The 20,904-nt window shown below is 38.8% G+C and overlaps 1 protein-coding gene across 1 annotated transcript in view; it reads right to left on the bottom strand.

Moving 5' to 3' along the window:
• PIEZO2 (piezo type mechanosensitive ion channel component 2) overlaps positions 1-20,904 on the bottom strand; it is a 485,914-nt gene that overhangs the window by 100,009 nt on the left and 365,001 nt on the right. Inside the window, exons 14-18 of the mRNA XM_075062935.1 lie at positions 13,220-13,343; positions 11,256-11,479; positions 10,208-10,356; positions 8,919-9,092; positions 1,909-2,117 (exon numbers count right to left, since the gene is read on the bottom strand). Coding sequence (XP_074919036.1) covers positions 1,909-2,117; positions 8,919-9,092; positions 10,208-10,356; positions 11,256-11,479; positions 13,220-13,343 — 880 coding nt within the window. The remainder of the gene's footprint in view (positions 1-1,908; positions 2,118-8,918; positions 9,093-10,207; positions 10,357-11,255; positions 11,480-13,219; positions 13,344-20,904) is intronic.

Raw genomic sequence — 20,904 nt, 5'->3', positions numbered from 1 at the left:
AAGTCTGAAGAGTGGGTTAGTAAAATGTACACGAATGAGGACCAAACATACAGTAAGAATGGTTGCACAGTTAGTACTGGAGATGGAAACATGAAAAATTGGATGTGGCTGACTACATTGGCCAAAGATGCAAAGGAATTTCAGGGCTCCTTAGACAATGATGTCAAGTTTTCCGATCTTTATTTTTATTTAAAAAGAAAAAGAACTGCCTATTGAGTGCATATTTTGTGTGAAATTCTGCCTTTTTGGGTGTCTGGCCATATAATGCCAGATTATTGATTTTTTTTCTTCTTTTTTCCTTCAAAAAATATCCCTTGCAGGTATGTTTTTATATGCATATATATGTATTAAGATGGTCTTTAATGACACGATCACTTACTATTTCTCAAAGAATAAATGTTACATTGTGCCATTTTTTTTTTTACCATACTGGAAAACACTACTTTGAAGGTGCCAGGTGAATGAAGCAGGGCATGCAAATTACTGTCATGAGCTATATCTGGCATACCCACAATAATATATAGCACAAGATGCTACACATGTAAAAAAAATTTAATGGAATATTGTATTATTTGAGAAATAGAATTTAATCATGCAACAAAGACTGTATGCATTACTCTGCTAAAATAATGCTGGCAATTCCAGACACTTGAGTGCTTAACGGTGCAGCGTTATGATATAACTTTTTGGTGTGCGTGCACACACACAAGCGCACATACACACACACAATATGTGTATGCAACTTAAAAGTACCTCACATCCAGTCACAGATATTTTCTGTGCTGCTGCCAAGATCCATTCAGCGCAGCACAGAGTGGAGGCCTCCAGGGAGTCAGTTACTGCTCCCTGATTCTTAGCTCTGCCCTAGCGTAGGTTAACTTTCAACAGCTGGCCAGTGTTCCCAAGGGAACTTACACCAGCTGGGGATAAGCCAGAGTGCTCCATATTCCAATCATACTCTTGCCTGCACAGAAAGAGCACAGGAGCTGGGTATGTGAGGGCTATGCCCACCATGGAGTCCTCTATGCAGATGGAATCCCCCAGCCAGGGAAATGAGTGGTTTCTGATCCCCTGGTGCTGCATGAACTGAGTGTAGTCTTCATAAAGCACATAAACTGGCATTTTTCTTTGAGCAGGTCTCATTGCAAGTCTCTATTTCTGTTCCAGAGGCCTACATATAATGGTAACAGTAGTTGCCCAAATTAATGTGAGGCAATTTCCAGACAATCTGATTTTCCTCTGTTCTAAACACTCTTCGCTCAGTTTCCTGTCTCTGACGCGTTATTTCTCTTGCTAATCTAAGTCATGCAGGGTTCATGTTCATAATAACTATATTACAGAAATTATTTATGTCTTAGCCAAAGATATCCAGGATAACAGCCTTAACCTCACCCACCACCACACTTGGGCATTTTTATATTCGTTTAGAATCAGCTAGCTATTCCTCATTCAAAATTGTAAAATGTGACACTAAAGCTGTTCATGAACAATGAAGCAGAGAACTTACTGAAATGAATAACCTTAAAAGCATACAACACAAAAGGGGGAAAAAAGCATTATTTCTTCAAGAATTCACATGGACGGAGCTTTCCATGAGCTTCAGGAATCTCCTCATCCATCACTGGCTTTGTAAAGGGCTTTCTTCTAGTAGAAGCCGGAGGGTTTTTTTGCATTTTGTAAGCATACTGTAGGTAACAGTAGCTGTTCTCATCCTAAGAGACTGGAGCATGTTGAATAATTAACAAGGACCCATCTGCTCAATCCAGACTATTTTGGCAAAGACTCTAGGCAAAATTAAAAGGAAAACATAATGTTATCTAAAGTAAGATGAGCTTGTCAAGGATGAACCACCTACAACTGAAGTTAAATAAAGTTAGCAAGGGGCAACATTACAGCCCCAAAGCCTACCGGAAGTTTCTTCTATATCAGATTCATCATCCTCCTCTTCCTCTTCCTCCTCTTTCTCTTTTTCATCCCCACCTTTCTCTCCCTCCCCATCTCTCTCTTCCATTCTTTCATCACCATGCTCTTCCAGATTTTTATCCTCTTCCTTTACATTGCTGGCAGTTAAATTCAGCATGGTTATGTCAGGCAGACTTCCATCTTGGTGCACCAGTCTGTTGGTAAATAATGAGGTGTCAGCAAACTGAGCTGTACTGGTATCAAGAACGATATTTTCAAGCAGTATAATTTTAAAAAATAACAATGCATGTATAAATGCCACTGAACTGGAAATGCTAATGATTCTGGTACTTTCTGCAAACAAACACTGCAAACTGAGTCCAAATGTAGTAGTAATTATTTCTCACTCGGATTCTAGTGATTAGTTAATAATGAGTGGTTTTGACACCTAAACTTGACATTTTCCCCAATGGAGAAAATGGTCAGAGTTTAAGATGTAGAAGCATGAAATGACACTGTGAGAGAGCGAGCATTTCATTACTTCATGGGGGACTTACTCATTGTGGTGGTTTGGTATTTTTTTCTTGAGGCTGCTCAAAGTAATTGAAACAGAAAGAAAAAGGGAAATGAGAACAGGGGTTATAAAAGAAGATCAGAGATAATAAATACATCATGCTACATAACAACTGCTAAGCATTCTCCTACTCCATCTGCAGCAGCCTTCTGATGTTAAGAGCATGCATCATGGCATTAACAGGGCATTTCTACTAAGAATCACAAAATCAGAGCAAAATGGAAAGTGTGCCATATAACTATGCTAAAACTAATTGCTAAAAGTGTGCATATGCTCCCATGCTTTTTGTAATGCAACTGAATTTTCACAGGTAAGCTATACAATTCATATTTTGAATACATTTTCAACTTTTTGACATGGAAAGATGCAACTGAGTAGCAAAGAAACATATTAGTTTCAAAGGTTGTTTCCCCCCCGATTCATAAACAGTATAGCAAAAACTCCAAGGTCACTTCTTCAATAAATCTGATATCATCTAATTTGGGGAAGGCCTACAGTCTCTTTCTTTTCTAAAACTTGCAGAGGTCATACCTCAAATCCTGAACCATGTCTGAATGAATCACTTAGCAAAGTCAAGAGTATAGAAAATAAGCTGAAATACACAGCATGCGAATTATGTATTTTAACATAGAAATGATAGTAATGTTAAATCTTTTGAGAATTATTATGACATTTAAACTCTTCCTCTTCTATTATCTTTGCTTTTTTACAAAAGAGAAGACAAAATTAATAATCACTCATCTTCTATGATATAAAAAGTTTCAGCCCAATATGAAACTCACCAATTCATTTTGCTTTTCACATGTATTTACATAATATACAAATTGAAGACTGACTGCAACCAAAACCTTAAGATCCTGAACTTTGTGGACTTTCAGATCAGGATCTGGATTGGCACTGCACTGCTAGCCCATATCTCTCTAATGGATTCAAACCTGGATCCAAACTTCCCAAAACTCTGTGAAAATTTGTATATAGATCAGAATCATGTAGCTCAGATTCCTCTCTAACATAGACGCTTCTGACATTAACATATTACTCCCCTACTTTCTTACTGCTAGATCTTGCACACAATTCCAAGCATAGTGACACAGACCTCTATCATGAATAGTTTCTTTTGAATGAGACTATTCCTGTAGCACTCTGTTTGGCAGTAAGGGTATGCAAGATCAGGTCCCTAACCATTTAGCTACAGTAATAAATATAATATAATCAGGAATTTTATAAAACATCTACTGTATTTTTTTATTAAGGTAACTAATTTTAATAGGCTAAAGTATTATTTCTTTTTTTACAATATGAAGTGTTAGCGTATTATTCAATTTTATTAATTTTAGATAACAATCTCTGAAACTTTTAACTAGCATATTAGAAAATTGTAAATCTAGAAATACCTATTTACTCTGTACAATGTATTTCAAAACGTTGCTTATAAAACATGAACAGCACAGCATGAGCTGTCAATGCAATAGTTAAACAAGCAAAAGCATCTTCCAAATAATTGGGACTTGCAATTTCTTCAAGCTGCAAGTTCAAGTGCCTTAAATAAGGGAAAGGTTACGGAAAAGTGGCTAATTGATCCTCAAGCAGTAAATTAATTGCATGCTAATTACTGAAAGTCAGAAAAGGCACGGTGCATAATATTGCTTTAATACATGGGTCAGTCCCAAACATATATAAACTTACAAAGTATAGCTATGAAAATGATTACTAAGAAAAACACCATGGAATGTGATTGGAATCTGATGCCCATTAATCTCATTTGACTAAATCCTTAACTTCAAGATATTTTATTTCAGCATAAGCAAGCGTATGAATAGATATTAATGGTGCTTGCTCCCAGCTGCAGCATAGATATACCCATATAGGCCCCAATTCAGCAAGGTATTTAAGCATGGCTAAACTTTAGGTGCCTGAATAGTCCCTCAGACTGCTAAGATCAATGGTACTACTCAGGTGCCTAAAGTTGGGTATATGCTCAAATACCTTGCTGAATCAGGACCACATTTAACTACGTTTAATATATTTACTAGAGCTGAGTGAATAATTAATAGTGAATAATGTGTTTGCCACATTAATGCCTCTTAGGCTCTTTGTGAATTTTCTGCCAACAATTTATGTTTTTTTTTCAATTCACTTGTTCAGAATCATTTGCCAAATAATTTGTTAATAATGCTTGGTCTGTATAATATTCCTGAGCCATGCATTGAGAGTATTCAATATCCAAGATTCAAGCTGTTAGTTTTGAATGGAGACACAGCTCACATGGCATTTTTTCTGTTCTCTGACTGAATGCGTGTTACTGGCATGGATGCTCAAGTTTACAAGTTCAGCATTTATTTTCTGTGGATAATGCCTAATACTTTCTTAAAATTTGCTGTTGCTGTGACGATTCCTGCCAGCAAACTCATTCATTACAGCTGGGATTTTTAAAGGCACCTAAGGATTCAGGTGCCCAAGACTCATTCTCCTTCGAGAACCGCAGCCTAAAATATTGACTGCAAGTGCACACAAAAGGGACATAAGCACAGGATAAGAACATTAATTTTTCATTTGAGCAAATATTTACAGAAAACTTGTTGAGGTATTTGCCCAGGTTTTGTGCTTATGTTCAGGAGTAACAAAAAAAGACCCCACTCTTTTTCTTATCCTAATTTTAAAAAAACCTATCCTTGAAAAATTGAAAGAAATCTTGCTTATGGAAATATTTAAAAAGCTAATTTTATGAAGGCATGATGATAAAATAAGTTTTGTGGTTTAGATGCTGTAGCATTCAACTCAGTACATGGTTTAACTGGTTTTAATGTCCTGAAATGTACAGGTGTTCTATTTTTGCCTACACTTCTATCTTCTATTACTCTGCATACAAGAAAGCTGACCCAAAAGCACAGACTTTCATTTTTCTTCAGAAAAATACTTGTGCATATTTCTTTGACTCTTTGCTTATTTCACAGTACTGCACAGCATGAGTGATTTTTGTTTCTAGGAACTGAAGAAATAGCAAACAAATTAAAGTACATTTTTTAAGAAAAGGAAAGGAAACATTGAAGTATACCCACCTATTTATTATTAGATAAACACGGCCATTGACTTTAGCATGGCTACGAGGTAAGAGATGAAAGCACAAGAATGCATGCGATGGCAAAGGAGAAATGAGTCAGAGAGAGAAAAAAGGAAACTGTTAAACAGGAATGAATGTATTTTGTTACCTGTTACAGAGACAAGTATTGTCACAAGGAGACTCTAAGTCTAAACACTTATTACTAATCTTGCAGTGAAAGAGTTTAATGGGTTTAACTTTGAATGTGTTCCTAAATCCCATTGACTAATGACTACCATGGGAATTAAAGCACATGTGTAAGTGTTTTCATGACCTGGGACTTAAAATCTAATTAATAGTTTCTCTATGAAAATGACTAAATCTCCAGTGTTGTCCACATACTGAAAATAAAGGTTTGTCTTCCTGTAGCTATCAGTTGATACAACACAGATAAAATTAACAGAAGTAGAAAAAACAACCATAAATAGCAGGCACAGTAAATGTGGAGCTACGTCACTAGATCTTTTAAAATGAAATGAATGAATGACTGCACGTTGCTTCGATGGCTTTATAAAAGCTAGACTTTGTTATTGTACATAACTACTTTTAATAGGTTTTCTGTATCATAACATCTTAATTTTCTGCACAACCAGGTTTTTACTGCTGACAGCACTGCCAGACCAGTATCGGTAGCTATGGCAAATCAAGAGGCATCTTATTCTGCTTCATGTACCATGAACAAAATTGATAGCTAAAATTCTGTTTCCACACCTGGTGCTGACAACACAGTGTGTCAAGTAGGAGGAAAACAGCTGGATTTTCAAATGTCAGGCTTTGTTTGTGTTAATTACTGTAGTAAAAAGAAGAAAACTTATTTTGATTTGCAAATAGGAAAGGCTTGCTGTGAAAGTCAGTGATGAAGAACAAATATGATATGTGACAATTATGGGTTTCAAAATACTGTAAAAAAAAAAGGAAATGTTGTCACTTTTAGAAAACAGTTTTAAAAAACTTTAGCTCCTAATGTAACAGTTGTTCACAATCCAGCTAGATGTATGACACAAAAACTGTGTTGTATTAGCATGGAACGAAAGATGATGTAACAATAGATATTCTTTCCAGGGGCGGCTCCAGGTATCAGCACGCCAAGCACGTGCTTGGGGCGGCAAGCCAGTGGGGGCGCTCTGCCCATCGCAGCGAGGGCGGCAGGCAGTCTGCCTTCTGCGGCTTGCCTGCGGAGGGTCCGCTGGTCCCGCAGCTTCGGCGGACCTCCTGCAGGCGTTCCTGCAGAGGGTCCGCTGGTCCCGCGGCTTTGGTGGACCTCCTGCAGGCGTTCCTGCAGAGGGTCCGCTGGTCCCGTGGCTTTGGTGGGAGGTCCGCCAAAGCCGCGGGACCAGCGGACCCTGCGCAGGCAAGCTTCTGAAGGCAGTCTGCCTGCTGTGCTTGGGGTGGCAAAATATCTAGAGCCGCCCCTGATTCTTTCTTTACCATTTTAATAAAACTAAGTCCTAAAATGCTACTAAATCAACTTCTTCTATCAGGGTCCTTAGACCCAGACCTAGAGCATTAGCTTAAAATGAAAATCTACACACAGTCACCTTCCTGTTTACTTTTTTTATAATATTAGTACTTTCTAACTTTGATTGTTCTGTTTTCAACAAGACACTGGCAGCACTTAGTGTCGATTTGTACCACTGGCCCCTCACTTTGGGCAATGACATCGGTTTTCTTCATGTCAGCATTTGAGGATGGACAGTATTTTATATCCACTGTCCCACATATGGGCAATGGCAACTATAACAGAGGCTGCAAAGCATGCTCTGTTGCAGCATGAGTGCATCGAGGGTCAGGCAATTCTCTCATATTGTGCCTTTGGAACGCACATTGGAAGCTACTGCTTTGTTATTGAACACTGTGCAAAGTGCTCAATCTACAGTAAAATGTGTGTAGTTACCATATGCTGTACTATGCCCCCAAAATACCATGTGCTGTACTATGCCCCCAAAATGGCAATCCCTCAGGCCAGGTAACACCACTGCTCAGATGCAATCATCAAACTGGGCCCAGATCCAGGTGCACAGTTGCATGGCAAAGAAAAGTTCTTTTAATTGAGTATCATGCACCTTTTGCTGTAAAAGGAATTTGCAGTTCAAAAGAAGGTTCACACACAAATTCTCTCAAGAGAGCCTTGCAGTTACCATGTGATTTACTACTTTGCTAACATTAAAAAAAAAAAAGAAAAGAATGAAAAAGAGAAAGATGTTTGGAAAAGCAAATAAAGAAAAGATTGTTAGGAATTTATCAACAATTTTTTACAGTCCAATTAAAATATATACTCAAGAATTCTGCACATGCATGTTAAAAAGTAGAACTTGTTCTAAATGCAATGCTGAATATGAACACAAACATACCTATATTCTACTGCATATGTAAGCTGTACATTTAGGTATAAACATATGTATGCCAGATATCTGATCATGATTACTAAAGACATTCCTTTATTTCCTAAATTTCAAACCATTAAACAAATTGGGCCAAATTCTCAGCTGGTGTAAATTGGTATTGCTCCATAATTCATTTATGGCACAATGCAGACTTCCCAAGTTCATGACCATAAAAATGTCATTGTGTCACACATCACTACATGTTATATTTAGAATGCAAATGTTTTACTACACACTACCCTATCAAAATACAATCTAAAGCACTTTGCTACTTCCCCAAAATAACAGTCAAATTGTAATAGGATGGCATCACAAATTTGCTTTTGTGCAGAAAAATCTGTAAGTGTATAATATTGAATATCTGAAAGTGGAGGGGCTGAGAGAATCACAATACTCTGTTATATATTTTGATGAGCTTGCTTAATAGTCTAGTGAGCTGGCACAGTATATAGGTCAAAATTTTCAAAGGTGACTAGTGATTTAATTTTTGAGTGCCTTAATTTTTGAGGGCTCAGTCTGAGACACCTTAATAAAGGGGCCTGATTTTCACAGGGCAGATGCTCAGCACTTTCTAAAATTCAGACCTCTTGAATGTGTCTCAAGTTGGGCACTCAAATATTGAGTACTCAAAATCAACAGTCACTTCGAAAATCTTCCCTATTATTTTTAGGATTCTTAAAAAGCACATGTGGTACTTAAGCATCTAATGCCCATTGAAAGTCAGTGGGTATTAGATGTCATAAGTGTCTTTTGTGCTTTGAAAATCTACCCCAAAGTCTAAACCTAAATGTGTGTGTGTGTGTGTGTGTGCATGTGTGTGGGGAGAGGAGGAGGGGGCGCTAATCAGGGGTCATAAAAAAGGCAAATAGCATTTCCTGCAAAGTAAATTGTTAGAGAAGAGTAGAAAACAGTACTATCTTATGGACAACAAGTAGCTTTGTTTACTTTGCTTGTTTACCTGTAAATAGCGCTGTCCTGTTTGCTGGTTACAGCTTTTAAGTCAGTGAGCTGGAGGAAACGGTCATGGAAGTAATGAAGGTGTAATATACACACCAATAAGAAAGAGGTTGGAATAAAGATACGTGTGAACAGCTCAGCCACAGAAAACTGTTTTAAACCAAGATCCTCTAGTCTGAAAAATAAAACAAATCACTAAGTCGCCTGTTCAAAATGAATTTTGCAACATTTCTCCAATATTACATGAGATGGATAGTCACAAAATGGTACAGTAAGTAAGACTGTACTTGCTATGTATCTTTTATCTTTTCATTTTTCTGAACAAAAAGTAAGAAGAATGCAAATGTACAGTACCTTATCTTGCCATGTAACCCTTTAAAGGTATGAGACACACTAAATGAGCACTATTAAATAAATCACCACAGCCGCAACATTTGTAGATTAATTTCTTTCTTATATCAAATGTTTTCAGTGTAGTATTTCAGAGCCAGCTTTTCCAGCTCCAAGCCAACAACTAGGTTGTTACAATATTGTAGGCGATGGAAAGCGGTAAAAGAGATTTGTTCTGCTTCTACAAAACAGTTTACTGGGATCCTATATCAGATGGGAGCTTTGGGATATATGAGCTGGGATCCTATATCAGATGGGAGCTTTGGGATATATGAGCTGTTTCAGAAGATTTTGTTTTGGGTTTTCAGTGTTTATTTGTAATTTTTTGTTTTGTTTTTTGTTACAGCCTTTAGGTCTATTTTTTAAGGTTGGGTTATGCTTTTGGGAGAATGATTAGTGAAAAGCAAAAAGGGTTTGCAGGACACCTCCACTAGTCCATCATGAAGTCAGAATTAGGGCTCGTCAGAAATTAGGGCTGCTAGTTAGACAGAGGTGGTCGTCTAGGGCAATCAAATAGCAGGGACAGCAAAATGTTCAGTGACATTTTTGTATGGGCAACAGCAGAGTTGTAGGGGGAGATATTTGCTTTTTGCATGGGGCAGCAGAGCCCCCAAAGCCAGTCATGGTTGGATGTTTTTTCCATTATAAGAAGGAAGAGGAGGAAGGAGATCAAAGGGTGCAAAACATCACCATTTCTCTTGTGTCAAAATTAATGTGAGACCAGGTTTGCAAATTGTTTACAAATATTGGTGAAAATCTCTGCTTTTTCACTATGAAAATCTGGGAGGAAAATAGGGAGTTTCATACCGACCTATGTAAAAAGCCTTTGTAACAGTATAAAAAAAAATCACTAGCCATCTTCTTGCGCACAATAAGCCGAAGTAAAATGGAAATACTCACTTTTTTTCATCTAGCCCTGTCATGTTCATCCACAAGCCAGGAAATGATTCAAATTGATATGTATAGATGAAGATAAGCACCAGCATAGTGTAAACAACCACTGACATCCAAAAATATTTTAGGATTCGCCTCCACCATTCATAGTGCACCTGAGAACCAGCCATTGAAGACGGTAAGGCAAACAGAACCAAAGCGAAAGAATCTACCAAACTATTTAGATTGTTGTACAGGCAGAGGGCTATAAAAATATAACACTTCCCCCAAAACTAACACAATTATTTTATTCTTTACATAACATCATCTCTCATTGATACTTATCAGAGACATGTTCATGTATCAAAGGGAGAATCAGTCTTTGTAGTATCATAGTATTGTTCGTTTTGTGGCCTACAGCTAAGCAATGGAAAAGTGACCATCATCAGCAATCAAACATGAAGTCGTGCAGTTCTAATGTAAAGATCATTAGTGTTCCTAACTTCAGTTAGCGATGGTTAAATTGGCCTGGCTAAAACAGCCATGCTGACTCTGATTCCAAAATTCTAAACAAACCCCAACTTGATCCATATTTAAGTTAACTTTTTTTCATTTTTCCTCTCATGTTTATGTAATCTCTATTCTTCCAAGTTCCACCCAGGATTGGAAGGAAAAAAAGTCAGAAATCTCATGAAACAACCTGTTCTCACGAGTTATCCAGATCAATTCTGCAGACCCAAAAGGGTTTGAGTAGTTTATTATTAGTATTTTTTCCTAATTTATTTCTAGGGTGCCTGTCACCACAGAATCTGGCTTCTTGTTCAGCCAAACATTCATATGTTTGGGTGCTTATCCAAAATACAACTTTTAAAACTTTGCTTCTCTCTCCCATCTATTGAGGTTTAATAGAATCAAAACTCTTCAAATGGTCTAAGATGTTGGGAACTAGAGAAAGGAAAAAATACACAGTGGATTAAATTATTAAACGTTGTTCTCACTTACATTGGTGCTAAATCAAACTGGAGGCCCCAGTGCAACCAAAGGAAGAATTTTGCTTAGTATTGCTCTCATTTACCTGGTACAGGGCCACACAGAAGAGGAAGAGCATCATATAGATGATTTTGTACATGACAATTCTACCCTCAAAGCTGACGAAGAAGAACATTCCTCCACAGACATAAATCCAGTACTTAATGAACATAGCCATCACCAAGTTTCCGAGGACTTTCATAATGTCCTGTTCATCCTCATCTTCTTCATCTGCTTCCTCTGTCACTTCCTCGTCTTGCAATTCCTCTTCTGCAAAGACATAAGTGAAGTTGCACCACCCCCAACCTATTTTTATAGGATCTTTCCTTGTAATTGTAAATGAGGTAAAGAATAAAAGCTTTATGCAGGACATGGAAGCTTATGCAGAAATTTAGCAAGGGTACAGTTAGACGCATATCTGAATTGACTTTATAATCTCTGCTTCTGATTGAGGGAGAAGATTCACCAGAAGGCTCCAGAGAATATTAGCCATGCATTTCCTTCTAAAACATGTTATTTTCTCCTCCACACATTGACAGTAGTGTCTCCAAGACCACACACTTAAAAGCCTAGGTTTCTAGTTGGTAAATGTAATTACTTTTACCCCCCTTTCAAAAATCTGAGGGCCAGATTATCTGGTCCACTAAGGTCACTTTGTGCTGGGTAAGCAGCACAAAGTGTCTTTAAAACAGCTGGAGATAGCCAATAGAGTATTCCCTCACATAGGTGAACTTTACGTCACCTTGTAAGCCACTAGTGCCCACCACCACCATAGGTGAAAAGACTTTTCAGAGGCATTCTGGAAGGTGGGATGGGTCAGGAGAAGGAATGCTGTGGCAGAGCTCCACGATCCTTCACTGGCATAAGGACTGTAGCTTAATTTGCTTGGACTTCCACTGGCCAAGAGGTAAGGAAGACACGAATTCCTTGTTATCATCGCTCCCCACTTTGCCCAAGCTGAACTCAGACATAGTGGATAACCATGGCCTGAAGGCTATGTATTGGATGATAGTCAAAGCAATATCTACTGTAATGCCTACATTTGTAGGCAAAAAACATTGTTAAACTGGAAGAAAAAAAACAACTTATCGCTGACATCCAGAGACATAAATTCCTAAGAGAATACTGTGGTTTTCACCAAAAACACAAGCATTAGACAGCTTTGAAATTCAAAGCAGAGGTTCCTGTTTAAAACCAATCAACCAACAAACCTTAAAAAAACATATAGATTTGTGATACCAGGTGGGAGTTAAACGCCGCATTTCAAAAGAATGACTATCCCTCCCTCTTGCTCTACTGTGACCAAACCATGAAAAAAAAGGCAAGTTACTGCTGTCCCATTAATGGGAGCAGTAAGAAGAAAACCCGGTTCCTAGTCTTGCTATGCATGTAGGGTGCGAAGTGGAGCCCATCAAAAGGCTTCTGCACATGTAAATAATGCCTGGCAGTTTCAGGGGGTGACTCACGGCTCTACCATCACATCCCAGGCCTGATTCTGATCTGATTTAAATCAGTTTAAAACAAGAATAACTACACCACACTGAAACCTATAGGCCAAATTCTGCTACTGGTTACACAAGTGCAGCTCCCACTGAAATCACTGATGGACATTTTCTATGTAGGCCCTTCTCCTTTTATGGTTATATTTTGTGTACGATGATTTTATTTTATTTTTGGGGGGGGGAGGTAGCACATGTGTGGTGGTGGAAGTGGTGGTGGATGTGCGTCTATAGAAAGTTTTTCCTGTATTTCCCATTCAAGTTATTTATTTTGTCATATCGTTTACTGTAGTTCAACTGTAAAGAGAATTTATATATTTTGTTTGATGTTATCAAGCTCAAAGCTATTTTATTATGTCCCCTGAGAAATTTGTAGTGCATGGATTTAGCAGCATATTGTTTAGCCCTTAGTCAATAACGGATGCAACTTTCCAAATATTTTAGCAATAAGAAAAGAAGTAACCCTAACCTCCTACATTGATTGAAGCAGTCAAACTTGATATACTTTTACCTTTTTCTTCATTTTCTTCATCTTCAACTTTGACCTCAGCTAAAGTAGCTTCTTTTAGCTGAAGGACTTTCCGCTCTGTGAGGTGTTGCCTAAGCAGCAGCCAGAAAGTAATTGTGAAAAGGATCTGCAAGCAAAAATCAAAACAAAAACAAGAGACAGAGTAATTGTACATCCTAGATCCTGCTAATGTTAACAGATATTTTGAAATGTTTTTCATGCCTTTTTTCCTACTATTCAGCAAAATTGGCAACAACATAATCATTGCCAAAGAACACATTTCTGGAAGCTAGGTCAACCTATTCCATTACAGGCAAGTTTATTTTACTTCCAGTTGTCCTCCAGTTTGGGTACGAAACTGACTTTTCATTCTGTGGTCTTTGTTAATAGGCTTCTCTTTTGATTCCTTGCACTAGGAGAGTATAATCTATTATTCCATAACAAGATACATAAATAAATACATCTTTTTAACACAGAGTATATTTTTTGTGTTTTGTATACTGCCAGATTCAACAAGTGTCAGTACTGAGAGCCAGCCAGAACACAGAAAACAGTATGGCATCTGTTTATCATGGGCTTGAGCCTATATCCACTGAAGTCAAAGCTCCCATGAATTTCAGTGGTTCAGGATCAAGCCTCATTTCATTACTTTTGAGACATTCAAATAACCAAATACTGGGCACACTTTATTGTAGTGATGCTGCTGCTGCTAACCAGGCTGATGATGTAATATAAAAAGTAGGGCTGTCGATTAATTGCAGTTAACTCATGCGATTAACTCAAAAAATTAATTGTGATAAAAAATTAATCACAATTAATCATACGGTTAAAAAATAGACTACCAATTGAAATGTATTCAATATTTTGGAGGTTTTCTACATTTTCATATATATTGATTTAAATTACAACACAGAATACAAAGTATACAGAGCACACTTTATATTATTTTTATTACGAATATTTGCATTGTAAAAATGATAAAAGAAATAGTATTTTTCAATTCACCTCATATAAGTACTGTAGTGCAATCTCTTTGTCATGGAAGTGCAACTTATAAATGTAGATTGTTTTTTGTTACATAACTGCACTCAAAAACAAAACAATGTAAAACTTTAGCATCTACAAGTTCACTCAGTCCTACTTCTTGTGCAGCCAATTGCTAAGAGAAACAAGTTTGTTTACATTTACAGGAGATAATGCTGCTTGCTTCTTATTTATATCACCTGAAAGAGAGAATAGATGTTCACATGGCACTTTTGTAGCTGGCATTGCAAGGTATTTACATGCCAGATATGCTAAAAATTCGTGTGCCTCTTTATGTTTTGCTCACCATTCCAGAGGACATGCTTCCAGGCTGATGATGCTTGCTAAAAAAATAATGCATTAATTAAATTTGTGGTTGAACTCCTTGGGGGGAAATTCTACATCTCTTGCTCTGTGTTTTACCTGCATTCTGCCGTATATTTCATGTTACAGCAGTCTTGGATGATGACCCAGCACGTCGTTCATTTTAAGAACATTTTCACTGCAGATTTGACAAAATGCAAAGAAGAAACCAATATGAGATTTCTAAAGATAGCTTCAACACTCAACCCATGATTTAAGAATCTGAAGTGCCCTCCAAAAATTTGAGAGGGATGGAGTGTGCAAAATGCTTTCAGAAGTTTTAAAAGAGCAACACTCCGATGCAGAAACTACAGAACCCGACCCACCAAAAAAGAAAATGAACCTTCTGCTGGCGACATTTGACTCAGGCTTTGGCTATACTTGCAAGTTATAGTTCATTAAATCAGCCCCAGGCACCCTAACTCCTGAGATGTCTACACTGGCAAGGCACTTAGAGCAGCTGGACTCCACGGCTGGCGTGCCCCCGGTAATCCACCTGCGCGAGAAGCACAGAGCTTTCTGTGCCCCGGCTGGAGTGCTGGGTGTCAATGTGGATGAAGTGTTGCATTACTGCACTATGATTGGCCTCCGGAAACATCACATAATCCTTTGAAGTCAAGTGGCCATTCTCGTCATTGTTTTGAACTCGGCTGCAGGCATGTGGATACAGGGACGGCTTTAGCAAGTGCACGGCCTGAATCGTGGGGCTCGTACTCACTGGAGGGCGCTCTGAGTCTTCGGCGGCAGCACTTCTGATTGCCACACTCCAGCTGGGGCGGGGGGGCAGGGCCACAGGGATTGCTGCGCTCCGGCCAGCGCTCCGGCCAGGGTAGTGGGGCCACGGCGCTTGCCATGCTCCAGCTGGGGGAGCGGGGCTGCGGGGATTGCCTCACTCCAGCTGGGGAAGCGGGGCTGCGGGGATTGCTGCGCTCTGACTGGGGGAGTGGGGCCGCGGGAATTGCCTCACTCCGGCTGGGGGAGCGAGGCTGGGCATGGGGCCCTCTTAGGCATGGGGCTCGATTCAGGGGAATCAGGGGAATCGGCCTAAAGCCGTCCCCGTGTGGTTATATCCTTTCAAAGCTCCGTTTCTTGCAGCCAGCATGCTTATCTGCTCCGGGACACAAAGCAAACCATTACTGTGGAAAGCTCCTGCTGCAGAGGCAGGCGTTTCTGTGTGAGAGAGAGAGGCAGGGGGTGGGGGATGATGTCGGGTTTTCCCTCGCCGCTGTCTGAACTTACAAGACAGCATAAGACAGCATGCTGACATACTCTCTGCCCCCCCCTCCAAACACACTGTTTCTCTTCCCACATCCACACAATACACTCTTTGTCACACTCCACCCCCCGCATTTGAAAAGCAGCTGGCAATCTAGTAGGATGCCCTGGAACAATGGGATTGGGAAACCTGCATCATGTGATGCTGTGCCAGCCCCATTAGGCACTGCAAATCCTTTCCAAAGCACGCTGCAGCCACTTGCACACTGAGATAGCTACCACAATGCACTGCTCTCTGTGGCATTGCAAGAGCTGTTAATGTGGCCACTCCACTGCACTAGCAGGTGATAGTGTGAACACACAGCAGCGCTTTCCCTGCTTCTGTCTCTGAGGGCTGGTTTAACTCCCGGTGCTCTACATCTGCAAGTGCAGACATAGCCTTGGATGATGAAAATGAACATGCCTTGGTCTGCACTGCTTTGAATCATTATCATCGGCATGGATGCATGTCCTCTGGAATGGTGGTTGAAGCATGAAGGGACATATAAATCTTTAGCGAATCTGGCACATAAATACCTTGCGACGCTGGCTACAACAGTGCCATGTGAACACCTGTTCTCACTTTCAGGTGACATTGTAAATGAGAAGCGAGCAGCATTATTTCCTGCAAATTGTAACCAAACTTGTTTGTCTGAGCAATTGGTTGAACAAGAAGTAGAAAAGAGTGGACTTGTAGTTTCTAAAATTATACATTGTTTTATTTTTGAATGCAATTATTTTTGTACATAACTATAAATTTAAGTTCTACTCTCATGATAAAGAGATTGCACTACAGTACTTGCATTAAGTGAATTGAAAAATACTATTTCTTTTATTTTTACAGTGCAAATATTTATAACAAAAAAATATAAAATGAGCACCGTACACCGAGCACCGTACACCGTACACTTTGTATTCTGTGTTGTAATTGAAATCAGTATGTTTGAAAATGTGGAAAATATCCAAAAATATTTATATAAATAGAATTCTATTATTGTTTAACAGAGTGATTAACTGTGTGATTAATCACGATTAATTTTTATAATCATATCATTAGTTGCAATTAATTTTTTTAATTGCTTGACAGCCCTAATAAAAAGTGATTCTGCTTTTTCATCTGAACTGAAAGCAACTAATAAAACAATGTATTTTTGTTACGTTTTTCAGCCACTGATAATGGTTATAAACACTGACAAAATGACAATGTTCCTTTTAAGGGATTTTAATTATATTTATTTCTTGTTTGTGCATTCAGATGGAATTTACGTTCTGATCACAGAGTTTGTTCACACTTGCTTCCAAGCAACACATACCAGTAGTGTGAGAAGTGGCGCAGGAAGCAAGAATGGCCAGAAGTTGAGACTGATCCTGCATCACTGCTCAGAAGCATATTTTATCACCGTTATATGATAACGAAACAACTGATTTCAGCTCAAATTGATGAATTTCCCATTAAAATGAGCCTGATTTACACTGTAAGCTCTTTGAGGCAGGGACATATATATATAAAACGCCTACCTCCACAGGCCGCAATCGCTGAAGAGGATGTCTAAACACTACCACAAGATAAATAGATAATAATGATTGGGAAACCCAGTTTTTAAAGGAGTGAAAAGGCACCAGATTAGCTAAAAATAAATACCTAAAATAGATATCAAAACTGCTAAACATACAAACATAATGGGTAAATGAAGCCCTTTCATGAATGGCAAATACACAGAGAGTTTGGGTCAACACTTTTAAACTCTCGACTGGGGAATGGAAACTCCCTCCGTTTTGCACTGCTAGATGTAATCCAGGAATAGCGCGCAGAAAACAAATCCTTGGGGGTAATTGGACAACTTTGGGAACTGATAATGGGGCACATAGATCATCATTTCAAAATAACTAGTAGGAATCCAGCCCAGATTGGCAGTGACCCAGAATTCTTTCCACAAGGTGGCTGTTAGTAGTGTCCGTGAAACAAGCTGGCAGCCTCATTTCAGTTTGCAGAAATCATCTCAAAAACCATCATCTCAAAAATCATCTCAAAAACATCACAAAAACCATCACAAGTGACACTAAACATTATCTTGAGAGAAATGGGTCATGGAGACAGAACTACTCTCTCCCTTCTAGAGATGGAAGCTTCACATCAATGTTAAAGTATATAGGCAGATCAGCACAGAGGAAACCTACTCTGCCACTACCACCATCTCTTTGTTCTGTGGGGTAACAGAGGGCTTCATTCTCTGGTCATGTTACCACAGCACCTTTCACCTTTCACAGGCCAAGAGAGTGGGTAGCAACAAGAGGTTCCACATTACCGGAAGTGACTTTCAGAAGCATTGTGCTGACTCAGAAACAATGGGGGCAGATCCTCACTGGGGGTAAATTGTCATAGGTCCACTGAAATTAATGATACATTTATATCAGTTGAAGATCTGCCCTAATCCTCCAGAACTGCTGGGCAAATTCACAAGGAAGTGGCCACTGCTATGCAACCTTTAGCATCGTATAACATGCATTTACCCCAACATTAACTGAGCTCTATTTCGGTCAGCTGCTGCCCTCTTTGGAGTCACTGCCAGCATTAGACTAGGTTTTGGAGCTGAGGAACATAGAAGTGTTTTCTTACTGCCTCCGACAGCCGGCCTCAGTGCAATGCAGCTCTATTTACCTTTCAAGTCAGTACACTTTCTCCAAAGCCCATACAAATATATGCAGGGAAAATTATGGTACATTATTTTACTTCACTTTTATTCCACAGAATCCTTATTTACATCCACAGGATGCATTTTATCCAGTCTAACAAATCCAACAGATGTCCTTCAGTTAGTTTTATAGGTATAACTAAAATCATCCCATATACACAAAGATTTCACTTTCCCAATAGCAGTTAGTTTTAGATACAACATTCCATGATGCAATTCATCTTTAAAATTATTGAAAAGGGGGTGGCAATATATCATGGCAGCTAAATCTCTTAAGAGAGATTTACAAAGTCAATGAGGAGAAATTGCAGAACTTACCTCTTGACTATTTAATCACTCTTATCAAGACTAGCACTACCTTCCATAGGAAAAACAACAGAATGCTTACTAGCATTCAAATACATTATAAATCCAGACATAGCTTGTTAAGGGGCACTGCCAAGCTGGAAACACAGGTGCAGAACCTTTTCAAGCTGAAATCAGGTGTAACATGATGGAAGTGATTCACTCAGTTATAAGGGAAGTGGGCCAACTATCTGCACTCTGTGAGAAGCTCCTCGAGTGCTCTGTGAAGCAGCTTCTATTGTGTGCTCACTTTCCTCTCTCAAAGATAATCTTCCAAATGTAGTGGTTTCAAGACAGGGAAAATATCTGGGTGGAAAAAGCTCCATTAATTGAAACCAGGAAACTCTTTCATTTGTGATCTAAGGCGATACCAATTTGTGTTTTTTTCAATTGAAAGACTAAAGAATTAATTCTGCTAAGTACTTGAGCATATGCCTAATTTCAGGTGTGTGATTTGCCCCATTAACTTCAATGAGACTATTCATGTGCATAAAGTTTGGCTCATGCTCAAAAAGCTTGTTAACCTGGGCATTTGTATTCCTAGAGACAAGTCTGGTGTGCTTTCCAATGGCTCTCAAACTTTTTTACTGGTGACTCCTTTCACATAGCAAGACTCTGAATGTGACCCCCCCCTTGCAAATTAAAAACACTTTTTAATATATTTAACACAATTATAAATGCTGGAGGCAAAGTAGGATTTGGGGCGGAGGCTGACAGCTCACAACCTGCCATGTAATAACCTTGCGACTCCCTGAGGGGTCCTGACCCCCAGTTTGAGAACCTCTGCTTTTTATAGTCAAATGAACTCAACTGGTCTTCACAAATCAAAAAATATTTGACATTACAGGTTTAATTTATCTTCTTCCGCTGCTCTTATGATGAGGCTGCTATACTTAAACTGGCATGACATCTCAGGTGTTCATTAATATACCTAATATGGTTCTTGCGAATATTCTGGTGAATAAAAGCCAGTGATTCCACTCACTAACATTTGCAATACTTTTTATTCATTTGTTCAGAAGCATTCAGATGATTTTTGTATTCCTAAGAATGTTTATGGACAGCAAATGTTCATAGTGTCATGAATAACAGCACAAAGAAATATTCCTGAAAATATTTGGACTAGAAGTGTTCTCACAGTAAGTTTTTATGCTTCACACAATGCATTTATCTAGTATGTTTTCTAAGTTTTAGTGTATAATTTCCAAAGCAAAACAAAGAGCTATGCATGAGATTTTCAAAATGCTGGCATAAACGCTGCTCTCATTAAAGTCAACAGATTTTACCATAGATCTACAAGTGTCTGGATTTGCGATTTTTAATCCCACCAGACTCCACTCGAAATATGCATTCATAACAAAAGTGTTCATGAATAGCTGAGACATCATGTCACGGGTTGTGAGAGGTGGGGTCATAAAATGTTGCCACACACAAATTCTGCTAACAAAATAACTTAAAGTGAAAGGGAGAAAGGGGGAAACAACCACTGTACTGAGGTCTGCTACATTAGTCTTTGTTCAGAAAAAAGAGAAGGGAATGCAAATCTTTTATTTAAGTACAAATACTGCACTGAGTTTTTACCTGTAGTGACTGATGCTAATGACAAAGCAGAAATGCACTTATAAAATATGTCAAGTATCAGAGGAGTAGCCGTGTTAGTCTGGATCTGTAAAAGCAGCAGAGAATCCTGTGGCACCCTTATAGACTAACAGACGTTTTGGAGCATGAGCTTACAGGCTTTTTGTATATTGCCATTCCTAATGTCTGATTTGTGTCCATTTATCCTTTCAGTTCATCTGCAAATTTGACACCATCATCAGGATTGAACAAAGACTGTGAATGGCTTGCCAGCTACAGAACCAGTTTCTCCTCTCTTGGTTTTCACACCTCAGCTGCTAGAACAGGCCTCATCCTCCCTGATTGAACTAACCTCGTTATCTTCTAGCTTGCTTGCTAGCACATATATACCTGCCCTGGAAATTTCCACATACATGCATCTGACGAAGTGGA

The sequence above is a fragment of the Chelonoidis abingdonii genome, chromosome 2 (genome assembly GCF_003597395.2).
Source record: "Chelonoidis abingdonii isolate Lonesome George chromosome 2, CheloAbing_2.0, whole genome shotgun sequence".
Classification (NCBI taxonomy): domain Eukaryota; kingdom Metazoa; phylum Chordata; order Testudines; family Testudinidae; genus Chelonoidis; species Chelonoidis abingdonii.
This window is presented reverse-complemented; position numbering and strand designations above follow the sequence as displayed.